The sequence below is a fragment of the Narcine bancroftii genome, chromosome 3 (assembly GCF_036971445.1).
Source record: "Narcine bancroftii isolate sNarBan1 chromosome 3, sNarBan1.hap1, whole genome shotgun sequence".
NCBI lineage: Eukaryota > Metazoa > Chordata > Chondrichthyes > Torpediniformes > Narcinidae > Narcine > Narcine bancroftii.
Genome location: NC_091471.1, coordinates 351,158,660 through 351,181,574, shown reverse-complemented (window position 1 = coordinate 351,181,574; position 22,915 = coordinate 351,158,660). Strand labels below are relative to the sequence as shown.

At 39.0% G+C, this 22,915-nt stretch overlaps 2 protein-coding genes across 8 annotated transcripts in view; one reads left to right on the top strand and one right to left on the bottom strand.

Annotated features, from left to right (window-relative positions):
* Positions 1-18,070, bottom strand: part of psmd12 (proteasome 26S subunit, non-ATPase 12) — a 53,590-nt gene extending 35,520 nt beyond the window's left edge. Inside the window, exon 1 of one of the 2 annotated variants that reach the window (XM_069929753.1) lies at positions 17,824-18,070. In XM_069929753.1, the coding sequence (XP_069785854.1) occupies positions 17,824-17,928 (105 nt within the window). In that variant the 5' untranslated portion in view covers positions 17,929-18,070. The remainder of the gene's footprint in view (positions 1-17,823) is intronic. The other variant, XM_069929752.1, reaches the window with a different exon arrangement.
* Positions 18,071-18,119: 49 nt separating this feature from the next.
* The window catches only part of pitpnc1a (phosphatidylinositol transfer protein cytoplasmic 1a), a 244,277-nt gene continuing 239,481 nt past the window's right edge, over positions 18,120-22,915 (top strand). For 4 of the 6 annotated variants that reach the window (XM_069929761.1, XM_069929758.1, XM_069929759.1 and 1 more), the window contains exon 1: positions 18,181-18,230. The gene's annotated coding sequence lies outside the window, so the exon portion shown is untranslated. Of the gene's footprint in view, positions 18,231-22,915 lie in introns of all 6 variants that reach the window. The other 2 variants (XM_069929757.1, XM_069929756.1) reach the window with 2 other exon arrangements.

Here is a 22,915-nt window from a genome sequence, read left to right as displayed (position 1 = left end):
ATTCTTCCAATTTGTACTTGGCCAGTCATTTAGCAATGGAGGAGGCTGAAGACCAAAAGGCAGGTACAGGGGTGGGAAGAACAGTTAAAGTGTCATGGAATCAAAAGCTCAAGGTGGCTGTTGCAGAGCACAGGTCTAGTCAGTGTTTGGTTTCACCAATGTAGGGGAGGATACATTGTGAGAACTAAATGGCCTAACCTTAGAGGGTTGTTTCAGTCCCCAGATGGGTGGTGAGGAAGGTTGCTGCATTTCTACAGAGCCAACAAAAAGACAGACATAGCCAAATGTTAAGCAAGTGTCCATGGCCAACCTTTTCATTTTTAAAAAGTGGGAGGAATCAGAAGTTGGTGACACTAAGGACAGAGCTATCAATCAGATGAAGTTATTACTGGAGGGGAACTCCTTGGGTTCATGGACAAAACAGAGGCTCTAAGCCCTTCCTGATTATGCATTTTGGAAAGGGACTGGATACTGGCAAGTCTCCTTCCTCAGCCATCTCCAGCTGCTTTGGTGAGGCAACCAATACATGGAAGGACCCAGCACACCCTGGACACACCCCCTTTCCCTCCTCCCATCAAGGTAAAGATTAGGAGTGTGAAAGCATGCACCAACAGGCTTAAAGAGTTTTTTTCTTGCAGCCATCTGGCTCCTGAATGAACCCCATTACTGTCATACTGCCTTTGCTTGGTGACCATTGATCTTCCTTTTCATTGAAAAACTATATAATTGTGCTTTTTACATGTCTGTATGAATGTTGGAGATAAGCTGTTTGCCTGCTCATAGTTGAAAGTTCAGATTTATTGTACATATATGACAATAAGGCGGCATGGTTAGTGTAATGGTTCGCCGTTACAACACCAGCAATCAGGACAGCACTTCAAATCCCACAATGTCTGTATGGAGTTTGTACGTTCTCCCTATGACTCCAGTTTCCTCCCACCATTCAGAAATGTACTGGATTGTAAGTCAATTGGGTGGCACAGACTTGTGTGCTGTATGTCTAAATTTTAATGGCATTACATACAACCATGAGATTCTTTTTCCTGCAGGCCAGACAGAATTTCTACTTATTGGTCGTGCAAAAAAAACTGTACTGAAGAAAAAAATGTATACAAAAGAGAAAAATTTAAACAAACTGACTGCAATACAGAAAATAAATACAATAAAACCCGTTACCCCAATTCAAGCAACCAGCAAAAAAAATCTCAGAAAATAAATAGTAAAAAAATACAGAAGTTTAAAATTGGTGCGCCTTGCCTTTAGTTCACTAATCACACAAGGCACAATTTCAAGCAACTTGAAAATTAACTGCCAATCCACATTGGTGTTGTTTACTGTATTCAATAATAAATAATGGGCAAAGTAAGGGTCCTTAAATAAGTCTCTGATTGAGTTTGTTGATGAGGAGTCTGATGATGGAGTGGGAGCAACTGTTACTAAACATGGTGGCACAATTCAAGATTCCTTTATTGTCATGAAATAAAATAATATAGAATATGTAATACACAAAACTGCCTTCTGCCTGCCGAAAAGCAGAAAAAAAAATCGCCATTAGTGCCACCCAGTGTCCATTGCAATGCAAGGGAAAGAGAAGAAAAAAAAATCCCTTCAGTCACTAGGGTGCTTACAAACTGCAGCACCCACAGCCCTCCTGGGACCTGGGTGTGATTATTGGGTCTTGAGTGCAGGATGCACCTTTCAATTCGCAGTCCTACCTGATAAATCACCAACCCAGCGATTTAAGGGGGATTTATTCATGGTTTTAAGCTTATTGCTGTTGAAAATTTAATTTCTAGGTCCATTGTGATCATTGCTGCTTTTATCAATCATTTAAAAATATATTCTGGCTTATATATGAGTAAACTAAAATGCACACACACACACACAAATAAAAATCACTTTCAATGCAAACCTCCTCAAAATAGTTTTTAAATTAGACTCTTAAATCATGGATCAGCCCATGTCTGTCTTGCATGGTTTTATGTACAGTGATATCTTCTAGGCTCTATTACAAAATTCAATTTTTTCTACCTTTTTGGCAAATGAGAGGGTTGGAAAGAAATCATTCAAGCGAGATAAATCTGCATGGAGAGGTTGAATATTTTCTTCCAGCAGTGTCACAATCAAATTGTGCCCGCGAGCAGTCAGCAGAGGTGAAAGTAAATGCAATGCACTGGTTTCTCACTGCTGGAAGCTATTATCTTAACTGCAATCTGCAGAAAACAATTGCTGCTTCAACATATAATTGAGTTATTATTTATGTTTTGGTGTTTTTATATACTTGTGCATTTTAAGTCCAACTTCAATGAATTTCCTCAAACCTCAGTTTCCTTAAGATGCACCTGTAGAAAAAGTAGTATTTTGTTCGGCATTCAGGGTGCACAAATTCATTGGGTTAAAAAAGTGGTATTCTGACCAACTGCATCCAAAATGATCCTAAATAAAGTCACTTTAGTCATCACATAGAGGACAGCATGAACCTGAAGACTGAACAACCAAATCTATGAAGGTATTTTTTTGATTCCATGGATTGTCAACTGCTGTTCTGTTCCAATTGAAATAGAATCAAGTTCAATTATCATCATTTCTAAAACTTATGTTATGTTCCTCCCAAATGGGCACCCTTTTCAAATTCAGTGGTAAATCAGTTCTTGATTTACTAAGAATTCAAAACTAAAACAATGATTCAAAATTAAATTATTCCATGATTTTTTTTCTCCAATAAATTACTGTTGGTTAAAAGAAGAATTTTTCTTTCTGGTCTGTCAAACTCTGGTTGATTTACAATTGATGTTGTTGTTCATCGATCAACTGAGTTTGGGAATTTAAAATCACCTATTTAAAATAAATGACAAACTATGTTCATCATTCCTCACTGTTTAATTTCACAAGAACAGATAACTTGAAAAATGCACAGGAGGTTTACTACATCGATTCAAGAGAGGAGGGAGTTTGTCTCTGCGGACAGATCAAGTCACCTGACACTATACTTGCTAGAATTCAGAATGAGAAATCTTATGGAAACACAAAGTTATGAAAGGAATACATAAGATGAAGGCAGGAATGAGACTAGAATTAGGGGGACATTGCTTCAAGATTCGGAGAAATAGATGCAAGTTGGAGATGAGAAGGAACTACTTTTCCCAGACAACAGTGGATCAGCAGAACTCACTGCCTAAGGAATCAGTTGAGGCTAACTCATTAAATAAAGTTAAGACATATTTGGACTTATTTATTTATTTACACGCCGTAGGGAAATTAATGATTATGGGGAGAAGGCCAGTAAGTGAAGCAGAATCCATGGTGAGATCAGCCATGATTTTATGAAATGGGGGAACAGGCTTAACAGTCCAGATGGTCTGCTTCTGCTATGATTTGTTATTATGTTTATTCTAATTAAATGAGATAAAAAGATTATTCTCAAAAATAAATCCTGGGTAAAAAGTATGATTAATTCAGAACTCTGGCAATGCGACATATCATTTATTTTTCCATAGCACAGTTTACACTGAAAATTGTTTAATGACCTTGATGTGAGAATTATTAAATAAAAATACTGATACCCAAACCACACAAGGAGATATTAAAGCTTGGTGAGAGGCAGTGTTAAAGGAACATATTTTAAGTGTAGGGGGAGAAATGGTGGGGAGGAACCTTCCAGGCTCAGGGCCTTTGCAGGTGAAAACACAGGTGCAAACAATGAAGTAGTTAAATTTAGACAAACAGCAGAAAACAGGCGATTTTGTTCCATGAACCCATGCTGCCAAATTACACCCAATTGACCTAAAAATTCATGTTGACATGGAGAGAACGTACAAACGCCTTACAGACAGCACCAGATTCAAACCTTGGTCGCTAGTGCTGTAACAGCGTGTCGCCCAGGAATTAAGGAATAATCAAATGGGAAGAACTGAATCCAAAGATTGGTTGATTTCCATCGTAATCTAAAACAAAAAGTGCCCCAACATTTAAATTTACTGGAGTTCTACACCAAATAAATTTATTAATGTAATAACTCCTTCAATTGACATGAACATCACTGCATAAAATTATTATCAAGGTGATGTTAAACTGACATGAAATTATATTCCACATAAATATCTACTGTGGGAAAAGTCAAGGGACTTCATTGTAGTACAAAACAGTGATTTAAATTCTTACAGCACCTTCCACAGCATTTGGATTTTGAAATTTTGTAAAGGAGCTGAATTATATATGACATTCTCACAAATTGTAATGTGACAATTGCTGTAAATTGTTTTTTGTGGTTTTTTTAATATAATTTTTTTATTTATTCACACTGAGAACCATATCAACCAAAATATGTACAAACATTTCTCATTAAATTTACAGTGGCATTTTCTCCCTTTTTCCCCCCCTTTCCCTCCCTCCCCTCTTCCCACCCCCCTCCAAAACCCATAAATATTCCACATATACAATACAGTAAAACCAAAAAACAATATCTTCACACAAAGGAAAATAAACAAGAAAAATTAGCCATCTATTTGTTACACACTGAATCTAGTTGTTTTGTCTTCTTATCATTTTCATTTTAGGTGGTGGAGGTCCTAGGTAAGCTCTCTCTGTTATGATCCATATATGGTTCCCAAATTTGTTCAAACAATGTGACTTTATTTTTTTAAATTATATATTATTTTTTCTAATGGAATACATTATTGTTGTATTCTCATGCTCTCTTCCATTTTCCAAGTTGACATTTTACATTTTTTTGCTACTGTTAGGGCTATCATAATGAATTTTTTTTGCGCTTTATCCAATTTGAGGCCTAATTATTTACTTCTTATGTTACTTAAAAGAAAGATCTCTGGATTTTATGGTACATTATTTTTTTGTAATTTTATTTAATATCTGATTTAGTTGTTCCAAAAAAGTATTCACTTTCGTACATACCCAAATTGCATGTACTGTTGTTCCCATTTCCTTCTTACAGCAAAAACATCTATCCGATAATGTTGAATCCCATTCTTTTAATTTTTGAGGAGTGATATATACCCTGTGTAACCAATTATATTGTATCATGCGTAACCGTGTTTTTATTGTATTCTTCGTAGTTCCAGAACATAACTTTTCCCATACTTCATTTTTTATCTTTATGTTTAAATCCTTTTCCCACTTCTGTTTAGGTTTATAGTTTATTTCATCATTTTTATCATCTTGCAGCTTAATGTACATATTAGTTATAAATCTTTTATCATTGTGTCTGTAATCACATATTCAAAGCTGCTTCCTTCAGGTAATCTCAATCTGTTGCCCAATTTATCCTTTAAATAAGCTTTCAATTGATGATATGCAAATACTATACCATGAGTTATTCCATATTTGTACTTCAACTGTTTAAATGTTAATAAATTATTTCCCAAAAAACAATGTTCTATTCTTTTGATTCCTTTCTCTAAAGGAAAGGTTAACAATTGTAAAAGGGTTTAGTGCATTTGGCATCAATAATAGTTTTGGTATTTGGTAATTCATTTTTTTCTTTTCTAAGTGGATCTTCTTCCATGTATTAAGTAAATGATGCACCAACTTTTCATCCCACTTATAAAGTATATGTTCCGGTACCTTCTCCCCTATTTTATCTAGTTCTATCTTAGTCCAGTCTGGTTTTTTTCCTTGTCTGGTAAAAATCTGATAAATACCTTAATTGTGCGGCTCTATAATAATTTCTAAAGTTTGGTAACTGCAAACCACCTTGGTTATACCTCTCTGTTAATTTATATAACGCTACCCTTGGTTTCCTCCCTTTACACAAGAATTTCCTTATTATTCTCTTTAGTTCATTTTAAAAAAATTTCTGTTAAGGGAATTGGTAATGTTTGAAATAAGTATTGTATCCTTGGGAACACGTTCATTTTAATGCCCTTTACCCTCCCTATCAACGTTAGCGGTAATTCTTTCCAATGTTCAAAGTCTTCTTGCAATTTCTTTATTAGTGGCTGATAATTTAGTTTGTACAAGTGGCTAAAGTTATTGTCTAACCTGATACCTAGGTATCGAGTTGCTTGTGCTTGCCATTTAAATGGTGATTTTTTTTTAATTTTAAAATTGGCATCACTTCACTTTTATTTGCATTGATATTGTACCCTGATATTTCTCCATATTTATTATGTAATTCTTTTATTGATATCTCTGGTTCTGTTAGGTATACTATGATGTCATCTGCAAATAAGATGATTTTATACTCCTCCTTTATTTTTATCCCTTTTATTTTATTTTCTATTCTTATCAGTTCTACCAAAGGTTCTATTGCTAAGGCGAACAATGAGGGGGTTAATGGGCATCCCTGTCTAGTTGACCTACTTCATTTAAATTGATTCGATACATATCCATTTACTGCTAATTTCACCAGCAGTCCATTATACAATGCTTTAATCCAATTTATATATTTTTCTGGTAGATTGAATAAATAATTCCATTCTACTCTGTCAAAGGCTTTTTCTGCGTCTCGAGCAACAGCCCCTGTTGGTTTCTTATTTCCTTGAACTGCATGAAATAGATTAAGTTTACAGACATTATCCGCTGTTCGTCTTTTCTTAATAAATCCAGTTTGATCTTGTTTTACCATCAGCAAATCAGCAAATCTGTTTGCTAATAATTTTGCTATTATTTTATAATCTGAGTTAAGTAAAGATATTGGTCCATGTGATGCTGGTGTTAATGGATCCTTCCTCATCTTTGGCATTACTATAATTATTGCTGTCTAACCTGAATCTGGCAAATTTTGTGTTTCTTCTACCTGGTTCATTATTTCCAGGAGAGAAGGAATTAATAACTCTTTAAATGTTTTATAAAATTCTATTGGAATTCCATCCTCTCCTGGTATTTTATTGTTCTGCAGCTTTTTTAATATATCCTGTACTTCCTCTATTTCAAATGGTTTTATTAGTTTGTTTTGTTCCTCTTCTTGCAATTTTGGCAGTTCAATTTTAGCTAAAAATTCCTCTATTCCCCTTGTTCTCTGTTTAGTATAATTGTTCATAAAATTCCTTAAAAGTTTTCATTAATCTCTGTTGGATTATATGTAATTTGTTTGTCCTTTTTCCTTGATGCCAATACAGTTCTTTTAGCTTGTTCTGTTTTAAGTTGCAAGGCTAATATTTTATGTGATTTTTCTCCCAGTTCGTAATACTTTTGCTTTGTTTTCATTATGTTCTTCTCCACCTTGTACGTTTGTAATGTTTCGTATTTTAGTTTTTTGTCCGCCAATTCTCTCCTTTTCATTATATCATCCCTTTTTACTAGTCCCTTTTCTGTACTCATTATCTCCCTTTCCAACTGATCTATCTTCCGATTGTAATCCTTTTTCATCTTATTATCTGTCCTCTAATGAAGGCTTTCATCGTTTCCCATAATATAAATTTGTATTTCACTGATCCTGTGTTTATTTCAAAATATGTGTTAATTTGGCATTCATAAACTCCCTCAATTCCTGTCCTTTAAGTAGCATGGAGTTTAACCTCCATCTATATGTTCTTGGTGGGATGTCCTCCAGTTGTATTGCTAATAATAGGGGTGAATGATCTGATAGTAGTCTAGCTTTATACTCAGTTTTCCTAACTCTCCCTTGAATATGGGCTGACAACATAAACATATCAATCCTTGAGTAAGTTTTGTGCCTACTCAAATAATATGAAAATTTCTTCTCTCCTGGGTGTTGCCTCCTCCATATATCCACAAGTCTCATTTCCTGCATTGATTTAACCATAAATTTGGCTACTTTATTCATTTTACTTGTCTTTTGTCCAGTTTTATCCAACATTGGATCCAAATTAAGGTTAAAATCCCCTCCTATCAATATATTTCCTTGTGTGTCTGCAATCTTCAAAAAAATATCCTGCATAAACTTTTGATCCTCCTTGTTAGGTGCATATATATTGAGCAAATTCCAAAATTTTGAGTATATCTGACACTTTATCATTACATACCTCTCTACTGGATCTATTATTTCCTCCTCTATTTTGATTGGTACATTTTTGTTAACTGATATGGCTATACTTCTAGCTTTTGAATTATAGGATGCTGCTGCTACGTGTCCTACCCAGTCTCTCTTTAATTTATTATGTTCCACTTCAGTTAGATGCATTTCCTTCACAAATACTGTATCTAGGTTTTCCTTCTTCAATAAATTTAGTAGCCTCTTCCTTTTAATTTGATTATGTATTCCATTAATGTTCATAGTCATATAGTTCAACATGTCATCTTAAATATTGCTTACACCTCTTTTCCACCTCCTTACCAACCTCCATCCCCCTTTTTCCCATTTTCATCTCTTAGTTTTCCCCTTATTAAACTCAATGTACGACAACACATTTAAAACATAAAATATCCCAACAGTACCCACACCCAATATCATAATCCCAAATGCTCTCCCCCCACTCCATCTCTGAGTTGACCCATATCCCTTGCCGGGCAACCACAACTCCCCTTTCCATTTGGATTGCGACCTTGCTCACAAGTGTCAACTGATTTTACAGTGACATTTATTCCCACTCCCCCCAGCCCTCCCCAGAAAACACTTTTTTAAAAAATATAAACACATATAACAATGCTCTCTCTCTCTTTTTTCCCCTTACTTCCTTCCTTCCCTTCTCTTTTCCCTCTTTAGTTCTCTACATATACATTGTTTTTACATCTTTATATATACTTTATCACCGTTCTTCATTCTTGTTACATCTCTTCTTCTGTCCTGCAAATATTCTGCGAATTCTTGTGCTTCCTCAGGATCCGAGAACAGTCTATTTTGCTCTCTGGGTATAAATATTTTAAGCACGGTTGGATGTCTTAACATGAATTTGTAACCTTTTTTCCATAAAATCCTTTTCGCTGTATTAAACTCCTTCCTCCTCTTTAAGAACCCAAACTTATGTCTGGGCAAAAAAATATTTTTTGACTTGATTTCCAGTGGCTTATTATCTTCTCTAACTTCATTCCTTGCCCGCTCCAATATATTTTCTCTTGTCGTATATCTCAAAAATTTTACTAAAATGGATCTTGGTTTTTGACGTGCCTGTGGTTTCGGAGCTAATGCTCCATTTTTTCCTGCATTTCTGTCTTTCCCAGGACCTTCGGGACCATCCTGTTATAAATTCCTTCATGTCTGTGCCTTCTTCACCCTCCTTCAGGCCCACTATTTTTATGTTGTTTTGCTTTCTATAATTTTCCAACATATCAATTTTCTGAGATAACAACTCTTGTGCCTCTTTAATTTTGTCACTTTCTTCCAATTTTTCTCAAGTCATTTCCTTCCATTTCTACACCCATTTCCCACTCTTCCACATTCTCTACTCTATTCCCTATTTCTGTCATGACCAGTTCTAAACTTTGCATTTTATCTTCTGCTCTTTTCGTTTTCCTTTTAATTGCACTAAATTCTAATGATAACCATTCTTTTAATGATCTAATTTGTTCTTCAAAAAAAAGCTTTATCTATATTTTGTCCATCAGTTTTACCTTCTATTTCTCTGTGAAGATCTTGGTCTCTTCTTCCTCTTCTTCTGTGTCTGAACCTGTGTTTGTGTCTTCTTCTTTTCTTTGTGTCTGTGTCTTTTCTGTTTTTCCTGATGAGCTGCTTGTATCTCTTTGTCGGGCCTCCTCTTGCTGTTGGTCCTCCCCTCCTGGGCTGCTCGTCTATCGGGCCTCCTGTCATTGATCCTCTTGTCGGTCACCCCTCTGTATTTCTCCCTTTTCTATTTCCTCACTCACTCCTCTGCCGCCTTTCCCGTCTCCCAGCTGAGCGCCCTGGTGTCGGGCGTCCCTCAGCTGTTCGTGCCCCCCTCCTGTCAGTGTCCTCTTTTTCCTTTGATTGCGCAGCTGCGCACTTTTGCTTGGCTCCGAGAGCCATTTTTAAAGTCCACCGATCAGGAAGTCGCGACTCCGCTGGGCAGGTACTAACCTCAGGGATTGGGTGCTCCTCGCCACCACAGTTCCCTGTTCCTTCGTGCAGGTAAGACCTCCGACGACTTTTCTACTTTTTTTTCCGGTTGTTTTTACTTTCTCCTTCTTGGGTGCCATCTTCTTTCTCTTCTCTGTAACTTTATCTTCTATTTCTTATATTTTATTTTTGTTGTGCTTTGTCTTTTCCTAACTTTTTTCCTATTTTTCTGGAGAGGGCTGGTTTTCCTGACCGGCCACTACTCCATCATGTGACTCCTCCCTTTTATTGTGACCTTGAGGATTTTCAAGGTGCTGGAAGTGGATAAAGATCCATTTAACACAACTTCAGTGTCTCAAATTGAAATTCACAGTCTAAAGCAAAAAAAATTACATTTGATTTTATATAGTACTGTACAGATGAGTGCTCAGAATCTACCCATTTGCTGTTTGTCACAATGTAATGAGTGGTGCGTCATTGGGGTCTCAACTTGTTAGTTTACATAAATGACTTGGATGAAGGAGCTGGAGGTATGATTAATTTGCTGACGACACAAGGGTTGAAAGCAAGTTGTGAAGAGGACATAAAAAGGCTGCAAAATAATATACAAGGGAAGACTTAACAAACAAAAATAGTGAGAAAAACATGAAAGATGGACTAGTAGAGTTCTGCAGGGATCCCTGCTCTTTGTGATATTTTATAAATCGGTGCTCTGTGATTAGTAAGGGATGCTTAAGGTGGTATATGAGTGGGGGAGGAAAGTTGAGAATCACTGTTCTGGACCCAATTGTTACAGAAATATTTTGTTTGAGAAAAATTATCACTGATCTATTTCCTTTGGAGTTATGAAACCGTGCACATAATGAATCAATGAGCTACAATTAAAACAGTTGTTTTCAAATTTTTCTTTCCACCCACATACCATCTTAAGCAACTCCTTTCTTATCACAGAGCACCTATGGCATAGGGAATATTTAAAGTGGTATGTCAGTGGAAAGAAAAAAGTTGAGAACCACTGACTTAGATGAAGAAGAGGAAGGATGGGTCAGTATGTTTGCGGACAATATGAAGGTTGGAGGAGCTCTGAATGGAGCTGAAGGTTGACAGAAGGTTACAAGAGAATATAGACAGGATATAGAGCTGGGAGGAAAAGTGACAGATGGAATTCAGTCCGTAAGTGTGAGGTGATGAACTTTGGAAGGCCAATCCAGAAGGCTGAGTACAGGGTTAATGGTCAGTTACTGAAGAGTGTTGATGAACAGAGGGATCTTGGGGTCCAAATCCATACATCTTTCAAGATTGCTGTGTAGGTTGATAGGATAGTTAAGAAGGCCTAAGGAATGTTAGGTTCATTTTAAAAGGGTGGTTGAATTCAAAAGTCGAGAGGTCATGTTGCAACTCTATAAATTTCTGATGAGACCATACTTAAAGACTATTGTTCAGTTCTGGTCACCTCATTATAGGAAGGATATGGAAGCTATGGAGAGGGAGAAAAGGAGATTTACTAGGATGTTGCCTGGATTAGAAAATGTCTTATGATGCAAAGTTAGCAGAGCTGAAACTTTTATCTTTGGATAATACGATGAAAGGAGACTTTCTCTACAAGATTCTGAGAGGCATAGACAGGATTGTCAGCCAGTACCATTTTCCAGGGCAGGAATAGCAAACACCAGACTACAAAGTGAAGGGAGGAAAAGTTTAGGGGAGACATCACGGGATTACTTTTAAAAAAATATATAACTACAGAGTTGTGGGTTCCCAGAATGCCTTGCCAGAGATGGAGGAGGAGGCTGAAACACTAGCAGCATTTAAGAGACTCTTAGAGATGCACATGAATGAAAGAAAAATAGATGGTTACGAGGCAGGAATATATGGGTTGGCACAACATCAAGGGCTGAAGGGCCTATACTATGCTGTAATATTCTATGGGAGGAGAAATATAAAAATATTATCAAAATGGTGAAAGATCGCAAAACTCTGAAGTGTAGCAGGAGCTGGGTATTTGAGTGCAAGATTTGAAAAAGGCTAATATGGAGAGGTAATGCTTCAATCACATAGAACATTCTGGAGAACCATTTACATTACTGACCTTATTATTTAAGGATGCATGTAAATACATTAAGCAATCCAGTGGAGGTTCACTGGACCAATACCTGAACAAGCAGGTATCCTTGTGAGGAAAAGTTGGTTAGGCTAGGTTTGTATCCACTGGAATTTGGAAGAATTGGGAGGAGACACAAATGAAACATTGAATCAGAATCTATTATCATGAACAAGTCATGAAATTTGGTTTTTTTTGCAACAGCATCATACTTGTGCATTCATTTTATACTATTTTACTACATCACTGTAAGGAAAAATAAATAAACAATAATAATCGTGGACAAGAAGTAAGACAGTGTCTTTGGGTTCATAAAATTATTGATTATTCAGGAATATGATAGCAGCGGGGAAGAAGCTGTCCTTGTGCCATTCTCACCTTTTGGCTCCTGTACCTTTTGTCCTGATGGTAGCAATTGAAGAGGGCATGGCCTGGGTGGTGGAGGATAGAGGCTGCTTTCTTAAGACACCTCCTCGTGTAGATGTCCTCAATGGAGTGAAGTCTGGTGCCTGTGACATTGCATACGAAATTAACAACCCTTTGAAGTTTATTCTTGTCTTGAGAGTTGGGGCCTCCATACCAGGCTGTGATGCAACCAGTCAGAATACTCTCCATGGTATACCTGTAGAAGTTTACAAGAGTCTCCAGTGACGTGCCAAATCTCCTCAGACACCTCACAAAGTATAGCCGCTGGTGAGCCTTCTTCATGATTGCATCAACGTGGAGGCTCCAGGGCAGATCCTCTGAGATGTTGACATCCAGAAAATTGAAGTTCTTGACTTTCTCCACTACTGAGCCCTCAATGAGGACTCAGTCATGTTCTTCTGACTTCCTCCTAAAGTCCACAATCATCTCCTTTGCTGACAGTAAGTGCAAGGTTGTTGTCATTTCACCATTCAATGAGCTGATTTATCTCCCTCCTGTACACTTCCTCATTGCCATTTGTGATTCTGCCAACAATTATGGTGCCATCGGCAAACTTGCAATGGAATTGGAGTTGTACTTGGCCACACAGTCATAGGTGTATAACGAGTAGAGCAGTGGGCTAAGCCGGCATCCTTGGGGTGCGCTTGTGTTGATGATCAGTGAGGAGGAGACAATGTTTCCAATTAGTACTGACTGTGATCTTTCGATGAGAAGCCAAGGATCCAGTTGCAGAGGTGGGTACAGAGGCCAGAAGTTTGTAGCTTCTCAACCAGCACTGAGGGAATAATGGTATTGAAGGCCAAGCTGTAGTTGATAAAGAGCAAACGTATGTATGAATTATTGTTTTCGAGGTGGCCCAGAGCTGCACGGAGGGCCAGTGATATTGTATCTGCTGTGGAGTGATTGAGACGATAGGCGAACTGCAATGGGTCAAGATCGTTGCTTAAGTATGTGTTAATTCTAGCCATGACCTGCCTCACAAAGCATTTCATCACCGTAGAAGTTAGTGCTACAGGGCAGTAGTCGTTGAGGTGGAAATATTGAAGATCCAGGGTTTCCACCTGGTGAATGTGAAGACAGGTCATCCATTTAGGATAACTGAGGTCAAATTTCTCAGAGAGTTTTAAGTCTTTGGAACTCTCTTCATCAAAGGGAGCCTCTGAATATTTTAAAGTCAGAGGTTGTTCTTGACAAACAATGGGATTAAAAAGTTAGTGCGGGTAGAGCAAATGCAGAAATTATGTTCAAATCTGATCACCAGCAATCATATCATACTGTGGAGCAGGCTTGTGGGACCTATACTCCGGATTTGTATGTTCAATGTACATTAATACTTGGATCACAAACATCACACAATGGGAACAAAAACTTGGGCGAGAGGCTTTGTTGGAACTTTTCTGTGCTATGCAGTTTAAAGTGTTTTCATGAATTAGTGGAATGACACTGTATATTTTTAAACACTTAGAGCACACATGTCAAACTCAGGCCTGCGGGCCAAATTTGGCCCGTGATATAATTATATTTGGCCCACAAGATCATATCAAATATGTATTGGAGATGGCCCGCTGGCCGCCGCGCCAGTAGAGCGCATGCACAGCTAATACTACAAATCCCAGAATGCTTTGCAAATGCATCGGCACCAGCCTGTCAGCCCGCTAATCGCCCCCACCTCCTCTCTTTACTTTCATTAGTATCTGCGACCTGTCGCCCAACTCACATGTAATAAACCCCTTACGAAAAATGGTCAAACGAAAGACAGAAAACAGGACCTTTCAAGACAGGTGGGAGGCAAACTCTGACCTCAGAGTTTGATGAACTTGCATCTAAGAAGAGATGTCAAGTATCTGGTTTAGACCCAGGTGCATCAGAGTAAATCACAGTGGAGCTTGGATTAATATTTTCTTTGGTTCACTTTGGACTGTTCATAGTTGAAAGATTGGATTTTCATTGAAGCAAGTTGTTATTTTTTTGACTTGTTGGCTTGTGAAAAAAAATACATTTAAAAGGAGCTTAAAGGCTATAGAGAAATATTATTTATTGAATATTTTATTTCTCATTTGTTAATGCTTCTGGAAAAAGTTTAACCAAAACTATAATTAAACATTTATTTTAATAAGAAAAAGTTTAACATTACATATGTTGAAAGAAGAGAAAACATGCAGATGTTGTTGAAAATTTTCAATAAATATTTAGCTTGGCCCACGACTTAGTCCAAGTTTTTAATTTTGGCCCTCGGTGAATTTCAGTTTGACACCCCTGACTTAGAACATAAGAAACAGGTGCAATTGCAGGCCAGTTGGATCCTAGCCTGTTCTGCCATTCAAAAAGTATATGGCTATTCCAGTCTTGGCCTCAACACCATTTCCCCCAATCGATCTCCATATCCCTTGAGCCCCTTACAGTTTTAATAACTGTCAATGACTGCCCTTGAATGTGCTCAATGCCTCAAATACAGGTCTCCGGAGTAATGAATGTCAAAGATTCACAATTCTGAGACAAGAAATTTTACTCAGATCTGAAAGGAACTCCCTCAAATTTTTAAATTACACCCCTTGGTGCTAGATACCCAAAATGGCAAAACATCTCATCCTGTCAATTCCCCTCAGAATCTTAGACATTTTAGTAAGATCACCTTTCATTCTATAATCTATTGCTCAACTTTTTTTCAGTCTCAGGCCCGCCTGGCTTCCAATCTAACATGCCATGGCCCACTGGTGGCAATGACTGAACAATATTTTCAAGTCAAAAGCAGCTCTGTAAGAAACACATCTTTATTAGATTAGATTCAACTTTATTGTCAATGTGTCAAATAAAATACAAAGCCAATGAAATACAATTAGCATCCAACCAGAAGTTAAAATATAGGGCTATATACAAATAACTATGTGTAAATAAAAGCAAATGCATTCAGCCAGCAAACAATTATAAAAATACTGGCAGCACAAAGTGAGTGCAGTTCCACTCAGTGCTGTGATTTAAGGTTCAGCAGGGTCACAGCCTCGGGGGATAAAAGTTCCTCTTGAGCCTGCTGATTCTAGAGCAAAGGCTCCTGTAGCACCAACCAGATGGGAGAAGAGTAAAAAAATCCATTGTTTGGTGTGATGCATCTTTTATGATGCTCTTCGCCCTGCCCAGACAGCGTTCCTGATACATGTTCTTAATGGTGGGCAAATGAATGCCGATAATCAGCTGGGCAGTTTTCACCCCCCCACTGAAGTGCTTTACGGTCCAATACAAGACACAATGAGGTGCCATAGGTAAGTATGCTCTCAATGGTACAGCGGTAAAAATCCATCAATATCCTGGGACAAAAATGCTCCACAGAAAATAAAGACACTGTTGTGCCTTTTTGTTCAGAATGAAAAAGTTCAGAGACCAGGTGAGATCATCAGAAATGTGGAACACCAATAAATTTAAAGCTTGATACACGTTCTGCTACTGCTCCATTGATGTAAATAGGAATACAAATAAGATATTATCTAATTTAACGTATTTTATTCAATATTTTTAAAGAACCACATGGAAACATGCTGTGGCCCACCACTGGTTGAGAGCCATTGTCCTTAGTCAACCCCTTCATTATGCAATCAACCAAATGAATTTTCTCTGCACTGTAAGCACATTCTTCCAGCAGAGCCATGTCTCAACTCCAGTGATCTGGGCTCAATTCTAAACTCAGGTTCTGTCTGTATGGAGTTTGCACATTCTCCCTGTGACCATGTCGTTTTAAAAAGGTGTTCCACTTTCCTTTCACATCTCAAAGACTGGTGGATTCATAGGTTAATTAAGACACTATAAATTACCAATAGTCATAAAATCATACAGTGCAAAAAAATGCCATTTGGTCCAGCATGTCCATGCTGTTAAGTACCTATCTACATCAATTCATGTTATCAACCCCTGGTCTGCAGTCTCCTATGAGTAAACAAAGAGATACTGGAGAGATTCAGCAGGTCAGACAGCATCCATGGAAGGAATATGTCACTCAATATTTTGGGTCAGGTCCCACTGTTGAGTGGATAGGGAAATGAAGCATAAAATGAGATGGAGGGTTCAAGAGTTGATAGGATATTGGGCAAAAGGAGAGAAAGGTGGAGAAACAGGTAGAGGAAGAGACCATTAAGGAATGGATTAGTTTTAGAAGAGTACAAAAGGAGAGGAGGGAAAGGTCAAATAGAAACACATCAATGCAAGGGTTACCCAAACTTAGAGAACCCAGCATTCAAGTCAATCTGGTAACCTACAACAGAATGAACATTGGTGATCATCTATCCAGGTAAGATCATGACAACTCTCGGCAAACTTGATTCAAAACTTCCTTATACTCTGGACCCTTTCCAAAAAAGGACAACATCCATACTCACATATTGTATCTACATAGTGTTTTGTGTAACAGGATTCTCTGATACCAATATACCACAACATTTTGTAGTTTCCTCTTCAATAGCCGCTATACTTTTTGAGTGTTTGAGATTTGGTCTGTCACTAAAGACTCTTGAAAACTTCTACAAGTGTATCATGGAGACGGTTGCATCACTGTGTGGTACAGAGGTGCCAACATTCAGGAGAGGAAAAAAAACTCCGCCTGCGGCATCTACAAGAGGCGGTGCCTTCAGAAAGCAGCTTCTATCCTCAAAGACCCTCACCACCCAGGCTATGCCTTCTTAACTCTTTCTGAAGAAGCTGACCATGTGCCACTGAGTGTCTTCAAGCTCCTGTATCTTTTTCCCCTCTGACATCAGATTCCTGAATGAATAATGAACCACTGACATTGCCTTACTTTGACTTTTTCTTGCACTTTTTTTAAACATTTATTTTGTGAGGTGGTTTTATATAAATGTTTGCACTATGATGCTGGTGCAAAACAACAAATTCCTTGATAGGTTCATGACAATAAATTATGATTCTGATTTACAATTTGTTTTTTCATTCTTCTTTCAAAGCGCATAAACTCACATTTTCCCATTACCAACTTCTTGCCCACTCACTTAACCTATCTCTATAGCTATTTTGTGCTCATAACTCGTTCACTCAAGTATCTCTGTATCATCGGCTACAGTGCACTCAATTCCTGCCTCCAAGTCAACAACACTCATGACAGATGAAATCTCCGCACTGATTGCAATGCAACGCCAATAATTATTGATTGCAAATGGATTCATCACCGTATTTATAGAGCATTCCACGCTGATGATGTAGGTTTCCATTTGGGGGTGTTCGACAACTTTTTTTTAAAATGCTTTTCCTCGTTCTGATTTTCAGTAAAGAAACACTGATTAAAAATGCATTCAGAGCATGATTTTGCAGCCAGCCGAGGCGTGAGGCCTACTACCTCTCCCAAGGCCTAGCTTCCCCCGATCACTCGAGCCGCATGACTCAGTGACTAGGACAAATGACTGGCACTTACTTGGGCCATTTTTTCGCACTCTGGGAGCTGCTGGTCCACCGTGGAACTATAATCCATCTCCATTTTCACAATCCTGCCATCAGCTCGTTCGGTTCCCTCCGTCATTGTCGCTGGAGCTTTCTTTGTCCTTCCCTCCTACTGTTCTGGGGTGTTTTATTTGAATGAAAGGTGGAAACGCGTCTCACCCTCACACACAAGGCCCAGAGCCGCCGCCGTAACCCAGTAACAGGCTGTCGACGTCAAGCTACGCGCTCGTCATGACGTCATGTACTAACAAGCCGGCGGCCGGCGGATCGCTCAGTCTGGCGTTGGGCGCGTGCGTCCGCTCGCGCTCGCGCTCGGGAGGCTGCAGGTGAATGAAGAGGACGCCGGCACTGAGAGTAGGAGAAAGACTATTTTATTTTAAAGTGAGTTACTTTATTGCCTGGAGTTCAGAGGTATCAACCTTGGAAACCGTAGCTCTCCACTCTTCCCAACCCTCATCCCTTCGCTCCAGTAGCGCCCACACCTTCCTCCCTCGCCCCCCCCCCGCCTCCCCCCGCCCCCACCACCAGTGGGGCCCCCAAAGAGACCTTCGAAGTGGAGTTGCCACTTTACTGATCTCTGGTGAGACCCACGCGTGTCCAAGGAGTAGACCCTGTGGTTGAAGTGAAAACACAATGCTGGAGAAACTCAGCAATTCAGTATTGAGTTCTGGTCACCTCCTCATCAGGAAGGATGTGGAAGCTATGGAGAGGGTGCAGAGGTGATTTTACTAGGATATTGCCTGGATTGGAAAATAAGTCTTATAAGGCACTAGGCAAGGTTAGCAGAGCTGGGATTTTTTCTCTCTCGAGTGAAGAAGGATGAGAGAAGACAATAGAAGGTGACAAAATTATGAGAGGCATAGGTGGGGAGCAGCTTTTCCCAGGGTAGGAATAGCAAACACCAGAAGACATCTGTGCAAAGTGAAGGGAAAGATAGTTTAGGGGAAACATCAGGGGTAAGTTTTTTTTTTATCCACGCAGAGTTGTGGGTGTCTGAAATGCCTTGCTGGGGGTGGTGGTACAGGCTGAAACATTAGAGACATTAAAGAGACTCTTATACAGGCAAATGGATGGAAGAAAAATAGAGGATTGGGGGGTAGGGAGGGCTTCGTACTTTTTTAAAAAGAATATATGGGTTAGTACAACATTGAGGGCCAAAGGGTCTGTGCTGTGTTCTATATTCACTTGTGTATCCACTGTGGTCATCTACATCTGGTGCTACTATTGCTGCCATCTCTATGTCAGAGAGACTGGGCGCAGATTGGGAGATGTCCACATTAGTGACAGGGATCTCCCAATGGTCAACTACTTCAATTTTGCACTCAACTACTGCTTTGACATGTCTGTCCATGGCTACTATCCCACCAAGGCCACCCATAAATTGGAGGCATAACACTTGATTTTCTGTCTGGGCACTGTCCAACCAGATGGCATTAATATTGATTTCTCTAGTTTCTGCTAACCTACTCCCCATCACCCCCCCCCCAACCCATCCTCTGTCTTATTTACTCCTGCTCTCCACTCTCTTCCCTCTACATTCCCAGAGCCATCTCTCCCCCCCCCCGTTTGCTGGTGTGCCCTCCCTCCCTTATCTACCTATTACCTCCTTTGGGTCTGTCCTCCCCTAATCCTCCCCCCTACCATTTTGCTTGTACCTTCAGGAAGGGCTGAAGCTTGAAATGTTGCTATATAAAGAACGCTGTTTGACCAGCTGAGTTTCTCCAGCTTTGTGTATTACTTCAACCACGGTGTCTGTGGACTTTAGTGTTTTACTTTATACCCACCTTTGAAGGAGTTTGCTACTCTGTTGCCAACTCTCTCTGACATTGAAGGGGCCAAGACATCAGTTCTTTGTTCCTTCTAAATGTGCGTGAAGTTAAATGTACCATCACAGTTGAAAAATTGGTTCATTTGGCTTTACTGTTTGAAAAGGATGGAAAATACCTTGATAAAGGGTTCAGTCCTGAAATGTTGCTTCCAATAAATGCTACATGACTGGCTAAGTTTTTCTTGCAGTAAAATAATTCTGCATTTGGTGAAGTGACAAATTTGTCAGCATCCTGTCAGTAGTTTGGTTTCGAAACACAGGGACAGCTGGAGATGTTTTCATGTTTTGAGTACTCTGGATACCACTTGGATCATATTTTATGCCATGAACAATTATTTTAGGTGCCAATGGCTATGGTCTCCCTTTTGCAAATGATTAACATATTCATTGGGTTTAATGACTTGCACTCAACCTTGACTTTTCTTACAACAATAAAATGGTGGAAATACTCTGAGGGTCTCTGGAGAGAAAATGGTTAATGTTTCAAGTTAATAACTTTTCATCGTGCCTTGGTATTGTTGTACTTGCATGAACAATTTTTTTAACTATTATGGAGATGCTTGCAGTAGAGCAGAGCCTATTCAGTTATGGAAAAGAATGATTTCAACAATGGCGTGGCTATCTTGCAACAAATGGTTATTGGGACTGACTTGAATATCCAGTTTTTAAACAAAAAATATGTTCAGGCAATTGCTGTTTGTAGTAGTTGATGGATTGGTGTAATAATTAAAAAACACTTTCTCTCAGCATCTGACGTTTATTTATTAAAATAACAACAAATGAATAAAAATATGTAATAACAAACTATCCTTTTTACCTTGCACTGTCTTCATTATTTAAAAGGCTGGCCATAAAGTAGATATTTTCCCTTGATTTGATCTTTTGAGCTACTGTATATTGTGACGAGTGCATCATGTGCCTTGGCATGAAATTACCTGACCAGAACATATCATTAATATCTGGTGACATTAAACTATTGTGGTTCCTTCAAGTTCAAAAACTATTGTTTTGTAGCTTATGTTTCAGTAATTGTGGAAAGGATGTTTCAAAAGTAAAACATATCAGGTGTATTTTAGTCGTGCGACAGTTGGTCCTCAGTGCTTTGAAGCAGGAGCACCGTTTGTTCCTGACTCTGGAATTTGCACTTCTTTCCATGACTATGTGGGTTTCTTCTGCAAGTTCTGGTTTTTTCTCACATCTGAGAGATAAACTGGTCCATTATTTGATGATCCATGACTGTGTAACTAGGCACAATTCAGCAAATTGCCGGTGGCACAATTGTCGTCGGCAGAATCACAGATGGCAATGAGGAAACATACAGGAGAGAGAGAGAGAGAGATCAGCAAGTAGAGTGGTGTCACAACAACAAACTTACACTCAATGTTAGCAAAACTAAGGAGCTGTTTATGGACTTCAGGAGGGGGAAATCAGAAAAATGTGAACCAGTCCTCATCAAGGGGTCAGTAATGAAAAGGTTAAAGCGTTTCAAGTTCAAGGATGTCAACATCTCTGAAGATTTGTCATTGCTGGGGCCTCCTTGTCGATGCAATCACGAAGAAGGCTTGCCAGTAGCTCTACTTTGTGGAGAAATTGTGGAGATTTGGAATGTCACCAAGGACTCTTGAAAATTTCTACAGGTGTACTGTGGAGAGTATTCTGACTGTTTGCATCACTGTCTGGTATCGAAGTGCCAATGCACAAGACAGGAAAATATGACAAGAGGGTTGTGGACTCAGCCAAAGCTATCTTACCCCATCGAGGACATCAAGAGGTGGTGTCATAAGAAAGCAGCCTTTATCCTTAAGGACCCTTACCACCCAAGCCATGTCCACTTTCGGCTGCTACCATCAGGAAGGAGGTACAGGAGCCTGAAGACGAACACCTAGCAGCACAAAAACAGCTTCTTCCCCTCAGCCATCAGATTTCTGAATGGAATGACTCACAGACATTACCTCACTTTCTCTTTTTTTTGCACTAATTTATTTTAAAATGTAATTTGTAGCAATATTTGTGCCTGTAATACATGCTCATGGCAATAAATTCTGATTCTAAATAGTTAATGGGGGGAAACATCAAGGGAGATGATGGGCTTGATCAAAGAGAATAAATCATAAGATGGAGAAAAATAGGATTGTTCAGACTGTTCCTCTATGAGCTGATGGGAATCCAGTAGGTTTGAGGACTTTCCTGCATCATTATAACTATGTAGTGATACAAGATTACTGTATTACTACATGAGTGGCACTGGAGTCTTCTCCCACACCAACCCCCCCCCCCCCCACCTTATCCCATTGACGTGAATACCGGGATCATTATCTGAAGAGGGTGTGCAAAATCATTGAGGATTCCTTCCACTGGCACACAGCATCTTTTCAGCTTCTCCCTTTGGGGAATAGATATAGGAGTATCAGAGCCATTAACACAGGCTGAGGAACAGCTTCTTCCCACAGGCAGTGAGAATGCTGAACGACCAAGAATGCTGAACGACCAAGAATGCTGAACGACCAAGAATGCTGAACGACCAAGAATGCTGAACGACCAAGAATGCTGAACGACCAAGAATGCTGAACGACCAAGAATGCTGAACGACCAAGAATGCTGAACGACCAAGAATGCTGAACGAATGCTCACTACCCATCTGAGTAAAACTATTTAATTGTTTATATGCAGGTCAAGTATTTATATGTATTGTATATCTGTACATGTATTATGTCTGGTTGTGTGTGTGGGTTTTGCATCAAGGACCAGAGAACACTGTTTTGTCAGGTGGTACTTGTGCAATCAGATGACCATAAACTTGGCTTGACTTGAAGATATTTTGTAACAAATTATACACCCATATTTATGTATGTGTGCAAACTGCATAAAATTACAACTGGTTCATCAATCCTGTGTGGGGTTCCTGTCTCACGCCTTCCACCCTGACACCTTTATACTGTTTCTATACTTGCTGTCCTCAGTCCTGGTATACAGCTTTGGTTTGAAATGTCAACATTCTTTTTCCTCCCGTGATGCTGCTTGACTTCTGACTTCCTCGAGGACGTGGGTGCCATTTACAGAAAGTGGTATTGAGGTCGCCCAGCCACAATTTGGATGAATGGCAGAGTGGGCTTGAAGGGATATTACAACTTGTGTTTTAAAATGGAAATCTATACCAGATAATAATGCTTTCAGATTTGGGAAATTGTTATGAAGGTGTGAGAGAGAATTATGCTGATGTTTGGTATCTGATTTGTGT